The following is a 16,506-nucleotide window of genomic DNA, read 5'->3' as shown; positions in this document are numbered from 1 at the left end:
CTGCTGTGAATATTCCCATATAAGTATTTGTAAGAACATAGGTTTTTCATCATTCCTTTTTTTTTTTTTGGTCGGTCATGGGGCTTGAACTTTAGGCTTGGGCGCTGTCCCTGTGCTCTTTAGCTCAAGGAGAGTGCTCTACTGCTTGAGCCACAGTGCTACTTCCGGTTTTCTAGTGGTTTATTGGAGATAAGAGTCTCACAGCCTTTCCTACCTGGGCTCGCTTTGAACCGCAGTCCTCAGATCTCAGCCCCTTTTTTTGGGGGGGGGGTCCAGTCGTGGGGCCTGAACTCTGGGCCTGGGTGCTGTCCCTCAGCTCTTCAGCTCAAGGCTAGCGCTCTACCACTTGAGCCACAGCGCCACTTCCGGCTGTTTTATTTTTCCTTACGTAGTGCTGAGAAATCGAACCCGGGGCCTCATGCATGCCACCTTCCCAGCCTGATCTCAGCCTTTTGAGTAGCTGGGATTACAGGCATGAGCCACCAGTGCCTGGCTTTCATTCTTTTTCGAGTAAATAAATACCTCCATTCTCTTGAGCATGAAAAATTCTACTTAATCCATACTCAATATGATTACCTTTTAATAATAATTAATATCTCTTATTGTGTTTTTAATTTGCAGTTCCCTAATGATTAATGGCTAATATTCACCTTTTTTGAGGGGTAGGGGATTGTAGGTCCTGAGGCTTGAACTCAGGGCCTGGGTGCTGTCCCTGAGCTCTTTTTGCTCAAGGCTAGTGCTCTACAATTTTGAGCTCCACTTCTGGTTTTCTAGTAGTTAATTGGAGATAAGGGTCTTATGGGCTTTCCTGCTTGGGCTGGCTTTGAACCTTAAGTCTTCAGATCTCAGCCTCCTTTGTAGTTATGATTACAGGCATGAGCCACCAGCACCGGGCTTACTATAAATTTTTATTAGGTGAAACTTACATAAAAGTATATAGAACTTCACTTACTCCTTTTAAAAAAGCTTAAAGCTTTTCATCTTAGAATAGTTTTATATTTACACAAAAAGTTGTAAAGGGTATAAAGGGGTAGAGTTCTCCTTTTCTCCAAATCCTCTTTTATTATTAATATTTGTAGGGTATACTTGTCACATTGTCATAATGTATATTGATTAGTTATTATTATCCAAATAATAGTTACATGTATCTGAGTATTTTTTGTTTTTGTTTTTGTTTTTGTTTTTGGGTCCAGTCGTGGGGCCTGAACTCGGCCTGGGCGCTGTCCCTCAGCTCTTCAGCTCAAGGCTAGCGTTCTACCACTTGAGCTACAGCGCCACTTCTGGCTTTTTTTCTTTTTGCTTTTTTGGAATCGAATCCAGGGCCTCATGCAAGGCACGTGCTCTACCACTGAGCCACCTTCCTAGCCCTATCTGAGTTTTTTAAAATGTAATTTTTTTATTCCAGGTTCATATTCTAAATATTATTTTATATTTAGTTATCGTATCTTTGTAGATTTCTCTTGAGTCTGCCACTTTCTTCACCTTTCTTTGTTTTTTATGCCAATGAAAGTTTTGAGTAGTTCTGCCAGATTTGTGTGTGTGTGGTCTGTGTGTGTTTGTGTGTGTTTGTGTTCTGGTATTGGGGCTTGAAACTCAGGCCTCACACTGTTATTTAGCTTTTTCACTAAAGGGTAGTACTTTACTACTGGATCCACACCTCAACTTGTGGCCTTTTGCAGGTTAATTAATGATTAGAGCCTCTTGAATTTGTCTGCCCAGGCTGGTTACAAATCCACAACCTCAGATCTCAGCCTCCTGAATAGCTAGGAGCATAGGCTTGAACACTGGTGCTAAATTGTGATTTTTGTACTGATTTTCTGTTGATTGGACTAGGTTATGAGTTTTTGTTAAAACACCACAGTATTATCAAAGTTGAATGGTTTTTTTTTTGTTTGTTTGTTTGTTTGATTTTTTTTTTTGAATCACAATCTCTGTAGCCCAAGCTTGACTCAAACTCAGGATCCTCCTGAAGTGCTAGGATTACTGGTGTATGCTAGCATGGTCGGCATGATTTTTGTTTTATCTTTTTTAATGAATAATTTTTAGTAGCATAAATTAATTGCACAAAGGAGTTTTATTGATGTTTATATACATGCATATGATGTACTTTGTCAAAAAATCTTTCTTTAAAAACAGTATTTTGAGGGCTGGGAAGGTAGAGTGCTTGCCTTGCCTGCATGAGACCCTGGGTTCGATTCCTCAGCACCACATAAGCAGAAAAAGCCAGAAGTGGCACTGTGGCTCAAGTGGTTGAGTGCTCACCTTGAGCTGAAGAGCTTAGGGACAGTGCTCAGGCCCAGAGTTCAGGCTCACAACCAACTGAAAAACAAAAAAACAAAAAAAAACCCCAGTATTTTGCTAAATGTCTGAAAGTTGAGTCCAAACTATCTTCGGGGCCTCAGTCACTGGCATAGTTAAGATTATAGGCATGAGGGCCTGGTCTAAGTACTTTTTTTAATATCAAGGGTATATACTATAATATGGTTTATCATTGTTGATGATGATCTTGATCACTTACTTGGCTGATAGCTTTTGTCTCCATTTCAGATTTATTCCCTTTTCCCACTATTTTACTGTATATTTTGAAAGAAACACTGCAATACAAAGTACTAGTGCAGCTTGCATTATGTGAGTAAGGAATTATATGGTACTTCCCTGAGGTTAAAGTATCTATGTAAATTAGTTGGAGCTGTTTTGTGTAGGGCATTTATCTATTTCCTCTCAGGTATTTATTCATTCAATTGTCTATTTATGTCAGTATATACTATGCATATTTATTTTATAGGCTGGGCTAATATTCAATACTGTTTGATTTATTTTGTTTGTCTAAATTGTCCCAGCTTTGGCTTTTGGGTGCTCTTTTATTTGGCTTCTTTATTCTTTCAACTTTGGTTTCATGTCCTGCAACTTGGCTAAAACTCAGTTATTGGTTCTGGTTACATTTTCTAAAGACTATGTAGACATTCTGTGTTGGTGATCATGTTGTCTGGGAAAGAAAAAGACAATTTTATTTCTTTACCAGTTTAATACTTTTTTTTGGTGCCAGTATTAGGGTTTGAACTGGGGCATAATCACTCTCCCTTAGCTTTTTCAAACTTAAGGCTGGCATTCTACCATTTGAGCCATAGTTCTACTTTCAGAGATAAGAGTTTCACAGACTTCCCTGATCAGGCTGGCTTCAAACTGTGATCTATGGATCTCAGCTTCCTGAGCGGTATGAGCTGTTGGCTACTGGCTCAATAGTTCATTTTTTATTTTTATTTTTGTAAGTACTGGCATTGGAACTCAGGGCATGGGCACTGTTTCTCAGTTTTTGTGCTCAAGGCTAGCTCTCTACCACTTTGAGCCACAGTATCAGCTTTTGGTAGTTAATTGGAGATAAGAATCTCACAGACTTTCCTGCCTTAGCTGGTTTTGAACCTTCATCCTCACATCTCAGCTTCCTAAGCAGCTATGGTTATAGGAGTGAGCCTTCAGCAGCTTGCTCTTTAGTTGATTTTTGTTTTGTTTTGTTTAGTCGGTCATGGGGCCTGAACTCTGGTCCTGGTGCTGCCACTCAGCTCTTCAGCTCAAGGCTAGCACTCTACCACTTGAGCCACAGCATCACTTCCAGCGTTTTCTGCATATGTGGTGCTGAGAAATTGAACCCAGGGCCTCATGCATGCAAGGCAAGCATGCTACCACTGTGCCACCTTCCAGCCCTTTAGTTGATTTTTAAATGTTAAGGCAACCTATGTTTCTGGAGTAAACTCTAGGTCAAAATTACTGTACCTCTTTTTTGTTTGTTTGTTTTATTTTGTTGGTCATGGGGTTTGAACTCAGGGATTGGGCATTGTCCCTGAGCACTTGTTGCTCAAGGCTAGCATTCTTATCATTTTGAGCCATAGCACCACTTTCCATTTGGGGCTGGTAGTGGAGATAAGGGTCTCATGGAGTTTCCTGCCTGGACTACATTTCAGCCTCCTGAGTGTCAGGGATTACAGGCATGAGCTGCCAGTGCCAGGCTCATACTTTTTTTTTTTTGGGTCCAGTCGTGGGTCCTGAACTCTGCCTGGGCGCTGTCCCTCAGTTCTTCAGCTCAAGGCTAGCATTCTACCACTTGAGCCATAACGCCACTTCTGGCTTTTTTCTTTTTGCTTATGTGGTGCTGGGGAATCGAACCCAGGGCCTCAGGCATTCAAGGCAAGCGCTCTACCACTGAGCCACCTTCCCAGCCCCCAGGCTTATACTTCTTATATATACAATTGGCATTTGTTTCTGTGGGTTATGCATGTATATAGAAGCAACCAACCTTAGATTGAATTTTTTCTTTTTTCTGGTTCTGGAGCTTGAACTCAGGGCTTGGGCGTTGTCTCTGAGCTTCTTTTACTCAAGGCTAGCACTCAGCTACTTGGGCCACAGCTCTGCTTTCAGCTTTTTGGTAGTTTATTGGAGATGAGAGTTTGCTGGGCTGGCTTCAAACCATGATCCTCAGATCTCAGCCTTCTAAGTAGCTAGTATTATAGGTGTGAACTACCAGCACCTGGCTAGATTGAACATTTTAAAAAAGAATTTGTATTTATATTAAACATATCAGAAATTAAGTTATTGTTTTCAGGTATCTTATAACAGATGGGAAGCTGATAGTATGTATTGTATTATTAAGATGAACATTCTTGTACATATCCAGACAAGGTTCTGCCTTGACTCCCTTGTCACCGACACACGTATTCTGCTCGTCCAAGGATATAGTGAAATGTTATCACATTTGTGAATTATTCAGGTTAGTCTCTCTGTCCCATTTTACCTCCCTCTTTCCCCTTCCTCTTTCCCTTTTCCCTACCCTCCCTTCTTTCTTTCCTTCCCCTGTCATTTTGTCACTGGAAAATAAGTCACTGGAGAGTCAATGCAGGTATCTACCTTTGTTCTTGGGTGTGGTAAGAGAAGATTAAAGCAAGATGCAAAATAATGAAAGTGATGAACAAGTTTATTGAAAGTTTAAATGTACCCTGCCAGAGTGCAAGGGTGAGTATCTCTGCAGCAACAGAGATAACACTCTGTCCAGAGGGAATCAAAAAAGGCAGGTGGGTCTGGAGTAAAGTTTGGCAAGAAGTCTAATGGGCAGGTTGATTGACAGGTGGAGCTTATGTTTACAGATGTGCATTTGGGCATGCACAGGTTTGTTAGATGCTTCTCAAAGAGGTTGTTTAATCTGTAATGGAGGACCTGGATGTGGTGGAGCCCAAAGGTCATTGAAAACTCATAGTCCATGACACATACATGCACCTTCACCTCCACTCCCCCAGGCATGCATACTGGATAAGGGCTTTGCCAGATAAATATACCTGATTTTAATTGAGCCTTGACTACAGTACGCCCCTAGGAATATTTTCTGCATTGTTTGGTGGTCTTGGGGAATTTATTACGCATCTGTGGTAATTTATTAGGATCTGTGTGTGAATTCCTGTGTTAGACCTGCAGCAGCCATAGTAACTGGGGAACGTATACTCTGCCTGTCCCTAGGAACTATGTACCTTGTGCTGTCTGCCTGCCTCCATTTCTTTTCATAATGATGAGGAGACCCTCGCCTTCCTTTCCTTTATCCATCATGTTAACGGTGTTTCTGAAATACGATTAGGTTCATTTATTTCAGTTTACTTCTGTTTTTGGGTATTTATACTCTTCTCACTGAATGTAATTGACTAATTAGTTACATTGATACAGAATCTTGCTGTATTGTGATCCTCCTATCTTAGTCTCTCAAGTGTTGGGATTATAGATATATACTACATGTTTGGCTATTTTATTTATTTATTTATTTTACAAATGGAGAGTATTAGTATGTCTTTCAAAAATCAAAATTATTTAAAAATAATTTTACTATTTTCTAGTTTTATTTTATTTCATTTTATTTATTTATTTTTGGGGTCCGGTCATGGGGCCTGAACTCTGGGCCTGGGCACTGTCCCTCAGCTCTTCAGCTCAAGGCTAGTGCTCTACCACTTGAGCCACAGCGCCACTTCCAGCTTTTTTCTTTTTGCTTATGTGGTACTGAGGAATTGAACCCAGGGCCTCATGCATGCAAGGCAAGCGCTCAACCACTGAGCCACCTTCCCAGCCCTATTTTCTAATTTTAGAATACTATTTTCTACTTAGAAAATAGTATCACTAGCCAGGCGCTGGTGGCTCATGTCTGTAATCCTAGCTACTCAGGAGGCTGAGATCTGAGGATCGCGGTTCAAAGCCAATCCGGGCAGGAGAGACCGTGAGACTCCTATCTCCAATAAACCACCAGAAAACCTGAAGTGGCGCTGTAGCTCAAGTGGTAGAGTGTTCGCCTTGAGCTGAAGAGCTGAGGGACAGCGCCCAGGCCCAGAGTTCCAGCCCCACAACTGACCCCCCCCCCCAAAAAAAAAAGAAAATAGTATCACTCCTTTTTAAATCTCTGCTACCCTATCCTCTTCTCTCTCACCCTGATTAGGTTTCACTTTCATTGTCTTCTGGTTTTTCTTATTTTCATAATGACAGAGCTGTTCATATCTTCTTACTTCCTTTTCTTTTCTTACACAAAAGTTAGTATCTTTTTTGATGAGTGCAAAAATTAAAATTAACCTCAAGTTTTATGAAAAGTGTAACAGGTAAAGCAGTCGTTAGGGCAGACAGAATGAAAAAAAGTACCAGTATGTTGGCAGTAAATATTTAGCTTTATTTATACAATATATTGATGTTCCTAGTGACAAATCTGTAAAACTATATAATCTTTTGGGTAATAAAAGGGAATTATAAATAGTTTTGCATTTATTAAATTTTATTCTAAGCCAAGTGCTGATGTTCATGCCTAAAAATCCTAACTGAGAGCTTAGGATCTCTGTTCAAAGCCAGCTCTGGCAGACAAATTCAAGAGACTCTTATCCCCAGTTAATCAGCAGAATGCTGGAAGTGAAGGTGTGACTGAAGTACTAAAAGCATTAGTGGGTAGAAAGGACATGCCTCAGTATTAGCAAAAAAATAAAAATAAAAACTTTAGTTTCTTGAAATTTCATGGCTCATGGACATGTGGTAAATAGGTAGATTCACCCCATTTTTAAATATTTCTTGTTTATCTTTAGGGCTTCAGAGAGTTATAAAAATATAATTTTGGATATATATTCCCTCCTTCCTTTTTTATGTCCCTCTCTCCCCCCTCTCCTTTCTTTCTCTCTTTTTCTTTCTTTGTCTTTTTCTTTCTTTCTTGTCAATCCTAGGCTTGATTTCAGGGCCTGGGTACTGTCTCTTAGCTTTTCACTCAAGGCCAGCATTCTATCACTTGAGCCGCAGCTCTACTATCAGAATTGTGTGTGTGTGTGTGTGTGTGTGTGTGTGTGTGTGTGTGTGCGCGCGCACAAGCGCGCACACACACACAGGCATTCTATTACTGGAACTTGAATTCAGGGCCTATGTCTCACTTAACTTCTTTACTGAAGGCTGGCATTCTATCATTTGAACCACAGTTCCACATCTGCCTTTATGGTGGTTAATTGGAGATAAGAGTCTCATGACATTTTTATCCAGGCTGGCTTCAAACTTTGATCCTCAGTTCTCAGTTTCCTGAGTAGCTAGGATTCCAGGTGTAAGCCATCAGTAACAGCTTTGGATATAAATTCTAAATTGGGTCTTAATGGGTAGAAGAGATGAACTAAAGTGAACTTGAAGAATTAAAAGTACTTTAAAAACAACAACAACAAAGCAACGGTAAGCACTTTTTTTTTCTTGTTGGTTGTGGGGCTTGAACTCTGGGCTTGGGCACTGTCCCTGTGCTCTTAAGCTCAAACAAGCACTCTACCACTTGAGCCACAGTGCCACTTCCAACAGTAAGCACTTAATTAGCCAGATTGACAAAAGTAGTGAGAAGTTAAATGTATATAAATGTGTCTGAAAGCCAACAATGGTAACCACGGTTGCAGAACTTTTAAAAAAAAATTTTAAATGTGCCCTTGCTACTTGACGTTAAATTTGAAATGTATATGTATATCAGAAATCACACAACTACATTTATAAATTGTAGATCGAAAATCCTCAGTGTGTCCCAGTACCTATACAAGATGTACTATATAGGTGGTAGGTAGTAGTAAGAGGACTGCTATTTCTTGGAAATATTTTTCAGTCTAATCTCCCACTTGAGCTATTCAGTAGTCAAGGTATTTATTCTTAAGGTATAAAGGGAAGTATTTTTATGTCCCAGAGTGTGAAAATCACTTGAAATACTAGGAAATATCTTTCTCTTTTTCTTTCTACAAAATGGAGTTTATAAACTTTCTGTTAATGCATCTACTTACAGAAATGGCATTCCTGGAGTCTGCTAACTATGACCATGAATTACAATCTATAAGAACTCTGCCTTGTGTCTTGGGCTCTTGGACTTGGGGTTAGGGACAGAATGTTCCCAATAGACAGTCTTCATTCTTCCATTTCCATGTCTAATGAGTTCTCAGTATGCCCTACATACTATGTTAAGTGCTTAGGGGATATACAGAGAGATGATCCTGGCCTCATGGAACTGGTAGTTTTTTTTGGTGTGTGCTGGTCCTGGGGCTTGAGCTTAGGACCTGGACTCTGTCCCTTAACCTCGTAGTTGTACTTCTGCCTTTTTGGTGGTTAATTAGAGATAAAAGTCTCATGGACTTCCTACCAAGTCTAGCTTTGACCTTGATCCTCAGATCTCAGCCTCCTGAGTAGCTAGGATTATTGGTGTGAACCACTAGCTTCTAGCATGAAGGTAGATTTTTATCAGTTTTGTTCATATTAAAATCTTGAGTACCTTTTAATAAGCACTGAAGAGTTCTCTCTTTTTAGAAAGTAATACAAAGAATCTCTGCATTAGGACCTCTATTAATATCCTTTTATTTTTGGTCATGGGGCTTGAACTCTGGGCCTGGGTGCTTTCCCCGAGCTCTTCCCCTCAAGGCTAGTGCTCTACCTACCACTTGAGCCACAGTACCACTTCCAGTTTTCTGGTAGTTTTTTTTGGAGATAAAGAGTCTCACAGGCTTTCCTGCCTGGGCTGGCTTTGAACCATGGTCCTCAGATCTCAGCCTTCTTAGTAACAAGGATTACAGGCATGAGCTACCAGCACCTGGCTTGTAATATTCTTTTTTTAAAATTTTTTTTTATTGAGATTAAGTGATTACATCGATTTCTCAAATTTCACAGTATTGTAGGAGAGTGATACTTAAAGTCACAAACACATTTTAACTTTCACAAGGTAAATTGTCATTATCTTGGTCTATAAAATTTGTGAATTCTATAAGCTTTGACAATACAACTATTTCATCTATGTTGGATGATATGTACATTTCTTTCCTTTTGCTTAGTGTTAGCCGTTCCCTCTCTCCCTCTCTCCCTCTCTCCATCGCTGCCCTTGAGTTGCTAAATTTATTTTCATCAATGTCCAGTTCAGCTGATGGGCCCTCTGCTGTAATTTTTCCTGATTCCCTCTGATTCTGTGCCCTCCTCCTAGCTTCCCTCAGACGCGCACATGTGCACACGCATGCACACACCAACACACACACACCATATATGGGGTCAAGAACTTGGAGTCATTTAGACATTATATGACAAATTAAATAGATGTCCTTTGTTTCTTGAGTCCTGTTTACTTTGTCATATCTCCTTGCATTTTGGATTTAACATCCACATATCAGGGAGACCATGTCCATTTTGTAATATTCTTTCTAATTGATGCTATTTGAATTTTTTGTCTCCTTAAACTGAAAATGCCATTAGGATGGACAAGAACCTTGAATGTACTGCTTATCAGTGCAAATGTCTTGAATAGTGAATCCTCAATAAATGTGTATTGGTTGCTTCTTTGTAGCCAAGTCAGTATTCAGCCTTAAAGAAGGAGTTTGTTTTTAAGTTATGTTTAGGAATGGCAATCACTGAACCATTACCATATTGAATCAAACATGATTTACTGGGAAGTGTAATACAACCTAATATTGGTCAAATCTAGCTTAAAAGTGAACTTTGTATTTCTAGTTTACATTCTGTGAGAAGATATAAATTTAGGTAGAATCTATTGCATGAAATTCCTGGTTTTAGCCAGGCGCTGGTGGCTCATTCCTATAATCCTAGCTACTCAGGAGGCTGAGATCTGAGGATCACGGTTCAAAGCCAACTCGGGCAAGGAAAGTCCATGAGACTCTTATCTCCAATAAACCACTAGAAAATCGGAAGTGGCGCTGTGGCTGAGGCAGTAGAGCGCTTGCCTTGAGCTGAAGAGCTGAGGGATATGCCCAAGCCCAGAGTTCAAGCCCCATTACCGACCAAAAAAAAAAAAAAAAAGAAATTCCTGGTTTTGAGTTGATGGAGAAGCATGTGTGTAATGAATGACTGGTATTCTTGTAAACATTTAGGACTTGTAAATGACCCCAGTGAATTTCAAAACAAGTGAAAGACTAGCAACTTTTTTTTTGTTGTTGCTGTTGGTCATGGGGCTTGAACTCTGGATAGGGCTTGAACTCTGGGTCTGGATGCTGTCCCTGAGCTCTTCATCTCAAGGCTAGTGCTTTATCACTTGCACTTCCAGTTTTCTGGTAGTTTATTGGAGATAAGAGTCTCACGGACTTTCCTGCCCTGGCTGGCTTTGAACCGTGATCCTCAGATCTTAGCCTCCTGAGTAGCTAGGATTACAGGCGTGAGCCACCAGCTCACTGGCTTTGCTGATATATATATATATATTTTTTTTTTTTTTTTTTGTTACCCCCTCCATTGTTTTCCCCCTACCATCCCCTCCCTCCCTCCCTTCCCCAAGGTTCTTTTTTTTTTTTTTTTTTTTGATCGTGATTAAGTGATTACTTAATTTCCGGAAATTCACAGTATTGTGGAATAATGATGCTCATTTAAAGTCACAAGTTCATTCTAACTTTCCTGGAGCAAATTGTCTATCACAGTCTGTAATATATAACGGTGCTCATATGTTATATACCATATATGTGATCAGCAGCATGGGGATATTTAGTAGTGGTTCAACCAGATGAGTGGGAGTTCTTTGTTTCTTAAGTCCTGTTAGTTTTGTCATATCACCTAACATTTTGGATTCATCATCCACTTATCAGGGAGACCATGTACTGTTTGTCTCTTCGTTCTTGGCTTACCTCGCTCAACATGATTTGCTGATATATTTTTAATGATTATTTATATTTGCAAGGGTGACTTGGAAGTATAGTTACTGATCATAAAACTAAATGAAACACATATTGTCTTTCAGATTTACCAAAAATTTATCTCCTGACAAGATAAATCTAAGTACCCTTAAAGGAGAAGGTGAACTGAAGAATTTGGAGTTAGATGAAGAGGTGCTACAGAATATGTTGGATTTGCCCACATGGCTTGCTATCAACAAAGTTTTTTGTAATAAAGCATCCATTAGGGTAAGACCTTAATATTTATGGAGGTCCTTTTCTGTTTGCATTTTTTTCTTTCATTTGTCTTCTTTAAAATACTATGATAGATAATTCCATAAAGAAGCATTTTATTAATGTAATTTAGGAGGAAATTTTTTGACTATGTGTCTTAAAATATATATTAAGTCAAATATAAGTTAAGTCAAATTAATTAATTTGATTTTAGTTTTGCTCAAACTTTATTTTATTCATTTTATGTTTCAAATTTTCTATTATTAATCATTATTGACATCATTGTCATTATCATCACCCCAGCTTATTTACAAGTGAAAGACTAGGAACTCTTTTTTTTGTTGTTGCTGGTCATGGGGCTTGAACTCTGGGCCTGGATGCTGTCCCTCAGCAAGCGTTCTACCCAACACTTGAGCCATAGAACCACTTATTTGTTTTTGATTGTAGCCATTATAAATTTGTATCATATCTTGCGCTGAAAGACCAGACTTAAATTGAGTTTACTTAGTGGAAAATACTGTATGATGATGTTTTTCACAAAATTAAAAATTGGTTTCCTTAAGAAAGATATAGAGGAGATGATACTATTTCCTTTTGGTGCTACTTTCCATAAACTGAAATATGTAAAAATGTGACATTTGAACCAGGCATTGGTGGCTCACACCTGTAATCCTAGCTACTAAGGAGGCTGAGATCTGAGGATCATGGTTCAAAGCCAACCTAGGCAGGAAAGTCTGTAAGACTTTTTATCTCCAATAAAACACCAGAAAACTGGAAGTGGTGCTGTGGCTCAAGTGGTAGAGCGATAGCCTTGAGCTGAAGAGCTGAGGGACAGCTCCCAGCCCAGAGTTCAAGCCCACAATCAACAGACCACCCACCCCCTCCCCCCTACCCCACCCCCCTGCCCAAAAGTGACATTTTTATTTTGGGGTTTGTTTAAACTTTATTTGATATTATTATATTTTATATTAATGATATTACTTTTGGATTTTTTAAAAATGTTTACCAAGATATTATTCAAAATTTTAAGATTAAACAGTTTAATGAAAGAACAGCCTTCCTGAGAACTCTTATTTATTTATTAATAAGGTTTTTTTTATTGTGAAAATACCATACAGAGGGGTTACAATTACATGAGCAAGGTAATGAGTACATTTCTTTTTTTGGGTGGGTGGGGGGGGTCCGGTCATGGGGCCTGAACTCTGGGCCTGGGCTCTGTCCCTCAGCTCTTCAGCTCAAGGCTAGCACTCTACCACTTGAGCCACAGCGCCACTTCCGGCTTTTTTCTTTTTGTTTATGTGGTGCTGAGGAATTGAACCCAGGGCCTCTTGATGCAAGGCAAGCGCTCTGCCACTGAGCCACCTTCCCAGCCCTGGTAATGAGTACATTTCTTATCAAGCATTGTTGCCTCCTCTTTTGTTTTCCCTTACCATCCCTGCCCTTCCATTCTGGGCCCGTAACCCTCCTCCTCCCCCCCCCCCACTTTGCCCTGCACCAGCTGAGAACTCAATTAAAATGTGTTCTAAGGTCTGAGAATAGATAGTTAAAAGAAATTAAAGTTCTTATTTAAATATCTGGCTAAAGAAATATAGCTAATATTTTCTTGCATAAAATAGATACATCTAATTTCAAAAGCACAAATAGGCTGATCATGAAAGCGATATATCTAATTTCAAAAGTACAGATCAGCTGCTCTACTTATTTTAGTCTATGAAAAAAGTCATGTAAGTTTCTGTCACTGTATATAGTAAACCTGTTTTGCATTATTTTTTAATATATTTTTTAAAGAAACAATTTCTATTTGTAGATCCCATGGACAAAACTGAAAACACATCCCATCTGTTTGGTGAGTTCTGAAACCCACTCAAAAACAAGCATTTATAGAGTCAAATTAACTATTGTTGATATTAATCTTTTGTTTCATAAACTGTTTCCTGGATTTTGCATCCATTGGCTTCCTTCTTATTTTGATTAGATTTATTTTTTTCAGTTCTTGTATGAGAAGTTTGAATTTTATTTTAAAAGTTTATTAGCATACATTAGTTATATGCAGGGATTTATTTTGGTATTTCTATACATGCATATGATGTGCTTTGATCACGTTTACCCCCTCTATTGAGCTTTCTATACCTCTCTACCCTGCTCTTGTTTTTACTGCAGTTTGAACTGAAGGCCTTGCAATCGTTAGGTAGCTATTCTACTACTAGAACCCATACCAGGTCCTTTTAGATTTGGTTATTTTTGAGATATAGGTCTTGTGGTTTTGCTTAGATCAGACTGGGCAGCAATTGTACTTATACTCCCCACACAGCTGGAATAACAGGTGCAAGTCATCATCCCCAACTTTTTTTGTTGTTGAGATAGGAATCTTGCCAATTTCCTTGGTCAGGCTGACCTGGAACAGTGGTTTTCCTAGTCTGTTTCCGGAGTAGCTATCTGCAATTAACAGGCATGAACTTTCCCACCCTCTAATCAATTTATAGGGTGTTTTATACTAAACATTTTGCACATTCATGTAGTGTAGACAAGTTTAAATTTTTAAATAGAGGATATTTAAAGCTTATCAGCAAGAATATCATGTTTTAAGTTGGCAATTATTTAACTCTAAACCTCTTTTTGGTGGGAGATATCAGAACTGAAGCTTTGAACTTAGGGCTTTGCTCTCTTTCTCATTCCACTTTTTCACTCAAAGCTGAGGCTCTACCCTTTGAATTATGTCTCCAGTTTCAACTTTTTGGTGGTTCAGGTAAGAGTCCCGTAGGTTTATCTGTCCTGGTAGCTTCAAACTGAGATCCTCAGAATTATTTAACTCATAATTGATTTACTGTGAAATTCTTTTAGTAACATTTGCTTTTGCTGGCCTAGTAAATTTAGTAACATATTCTTTAATATACTTTGCTTTTTAGGGAAAATTGAAGAAAGTTAATAATATCATTTATTGATATATTAGTTCCACAAAGGTTTTTTTTTTTTTGTTTTTGTTTTGGTGTTGAAGATTAAACCCAGGGCCTAGCTGAGTTTAGTGCTAAGCTGAGCTACCACCCAATTCTAGTCTATAAATATTTTTGAGTATTTGGTTTTTGTTTTGAGGGAACTTACAATTTAATAGAGGAAACTGAATACAAATAGAACAATAATTTCAGATAATGATAAATGCTCTCAGTGTAAGGAGAATGAGAAATGACAGGAATTGCTAAGGACATTGGATCTTAATTAAAAAAAAAAATTGGAACCGGGGTTTGAATTCAGGGCCTCGTGCTGCTGCTTGAAATTTTCTCTACCACGTGAACCATTAGGAGACTGTTTATATTTTCTGCTTATTTCATAATTTTTCTTAGTTTTATATCTTATATTTCAGGTCTCAGGTTGGGCTAAACTTTTTAGAGGTGGTTCAGTTCTCCTAATATAATTTATTAACTAATATGTTACACATAATGGCCTCCGAAATTTCATAAAATACAGTGATCTCATTGGTCAGTGGCATCTTCTGAATTTTTCTCCCATATACATATAATATTCATGTACAGTTTTTGCACCATATACTAAATGCTTGAGCTAGGACTGAATATATTGTTCCCCTTTTTGGCAATTTTAGAACTAGTTTGCTCCTAAAAAAACAAAAGAGAAAATAGTCTGAATACTTTCATTAATACACATAAAATAAAATACCTATTTATTTACTTTTTAAAAAAACATTTTTATTAGTCTTTAGATAAAGTAATAATGGAAATGAGTACATGTGAAGAGCCCCGTGCTCCAAATGGTCCATCACCAATTGCAACTGCTTCAGGACAAAGGTAAGGTATGTCCTTTAATCTGTGTGACTGCCAAAAGGGTATTCTTTTCTATAGTCAGCTCTATTACTAAAAGTGACAGGACATAAATAAAAAATGTTTACTTCAGACCATTTCTATTTCAGTTACTTGTGAGCCGTGTAAGGCTGCAACTAATGTTTTCTGTGTTTCAGCTTCATTCGCATGGAATTTGTTGAATTGAATTAGAGAATGTATAATTTTTCTGATCTTAAATTATGATATTACACTCCAGCTGGACTCTGTAGCCTTCTTACGAATTGAACTCTCATTTACTTTATAGATGCTAATTGACTAAGGCTTTTTGAGAATGAATAGCTATAGATATTAATTCTAGTAAACTAAAAAAAATCTTGTACATTTTGTCCAATACTTTTCTTTGGAACACAAGAAGGTATTACTGTTTTAAGTCTAGACTGGTCTTGAACAGGTGATTCTCCTGCCTTAGCCTTCAAAGTGCTGTGATTACGTGTCTCTAAGCCTGGCTTGAGAGGAACTTTTTTTTTTTGTCAATAATGGGGCTTGAACTCTTGGCCTGGGTGCTGTCCCTCAGCTCTTCAGCTCATAGCAAGTGCTGTACCACTTGAGCCATAGTGTCACTTTCGGTTTTCTGGTGGTTAGCTAGGATTGCAGCTGTGAGCCACTGGTGCCTGACAAAAGGAACATTTTTATAATTTATATGTAATCAGTTTCTTTTTTTTTTTTTTGTTGGTCGTGGGGCTTGAACAGTTTCTTGTTTTAATAGAAACAGATTTGTTCTTTTTCTAACAAATATGAATAATATACTATTAAGGCGGTTTGTGTATGTATTTATAATGTTTTTAAATATGTGTATTTATAATGTTTTTGTCTTTGACTTTAATGCATTGTATCTGTTTTTCTTTTTTTTAGTGAATATGGCTTTGCTGAAAAAGTAGTTGAGGGAATTACTGTTTCTGTAAATTCTATTGTCATCAGAATAGGAGCAAAAGCCTTCAATGCATCCTTTGAACTTTCTCAGCTAAGGATCTACAGTGTAAATGCAAACTGGGAACATGGAGATTTAAGATTTACTCGTATTCAAGATCCACAGAGAGGAGAGGTAAAAATTTATTTTCTTTTTTAAAATGTCTTAGTAATGAATTAAATAAAAATATTTAAAATAGTTATATTTTACTGCTGAGGACTTAGTGATAGAGAACTTGCATAGCATGTATGTGCAAGACTCTGGATTTGATTCTAGTACTGCAAAATGAAAGGTGTTTTTTTTTTTTGCCAGTCTGGGCGCTTGAACTTAGGGTCCGGGCACTGTCCCTGAGCTCCTTTTGCTCAGGCTAGCA

General features: G+C 38.2%; 1 protein-coding gene across 2 annotated transcripts in view; it reads left to right on the top strand.

Annotated features, from left to right (window-relative positions):
- Positions 1 to 16,506, top strand: part of Bltp3b (bridge-like lipid transfer protein family member 3B) — a 73,889-nt gene that overhangs the window by 19,889 nt on the left and 37,494 nt on the right. For both annotated transcript variants that reach the window (XM_069990906.1, XM_069990916.1), the window contains 4 exons: positions 11,228 to 11,390; positions 13,183 to 13,221; positions 15,081 to 15,172; positions 16,079 to 16,268. In XM_069990906.1, coding sequence (XP_069847007.1) covers positions 11,228 to 11,390; positions 13,183 to 13,221; positions 15,081 to 15,172; positions 16,079 to 16,268 — 484 coding nt within the window. The remainder of the gene's footprint in view (positions 1 to 11,227; positions 11,391 to 13,182; positions 13,222 to 15,080; positions 15,173 to 16,078; positions 16,269 to 16,506) is intronic.

This window comes from Dipodomys merriami, unplaced genomic scaffold, assembly GCF_024711535.1.
Source record: "Dipodomys merriami isolate MVZ:Mamm:240054 unplaced genomic scaffold, mDipMer1.0.p SCAF_10, whole genome shotgun sequence".
Classification (NCBI taxonomy): Eukaryota; Metazoa; Chordata; class Mammalia; order Rodentia; family Heteromyidae; genus Dipodomys; species Dipodomys merriami.
This window is presented reverse-complemented; position numbering and strand designations above follow the sequence as displayed.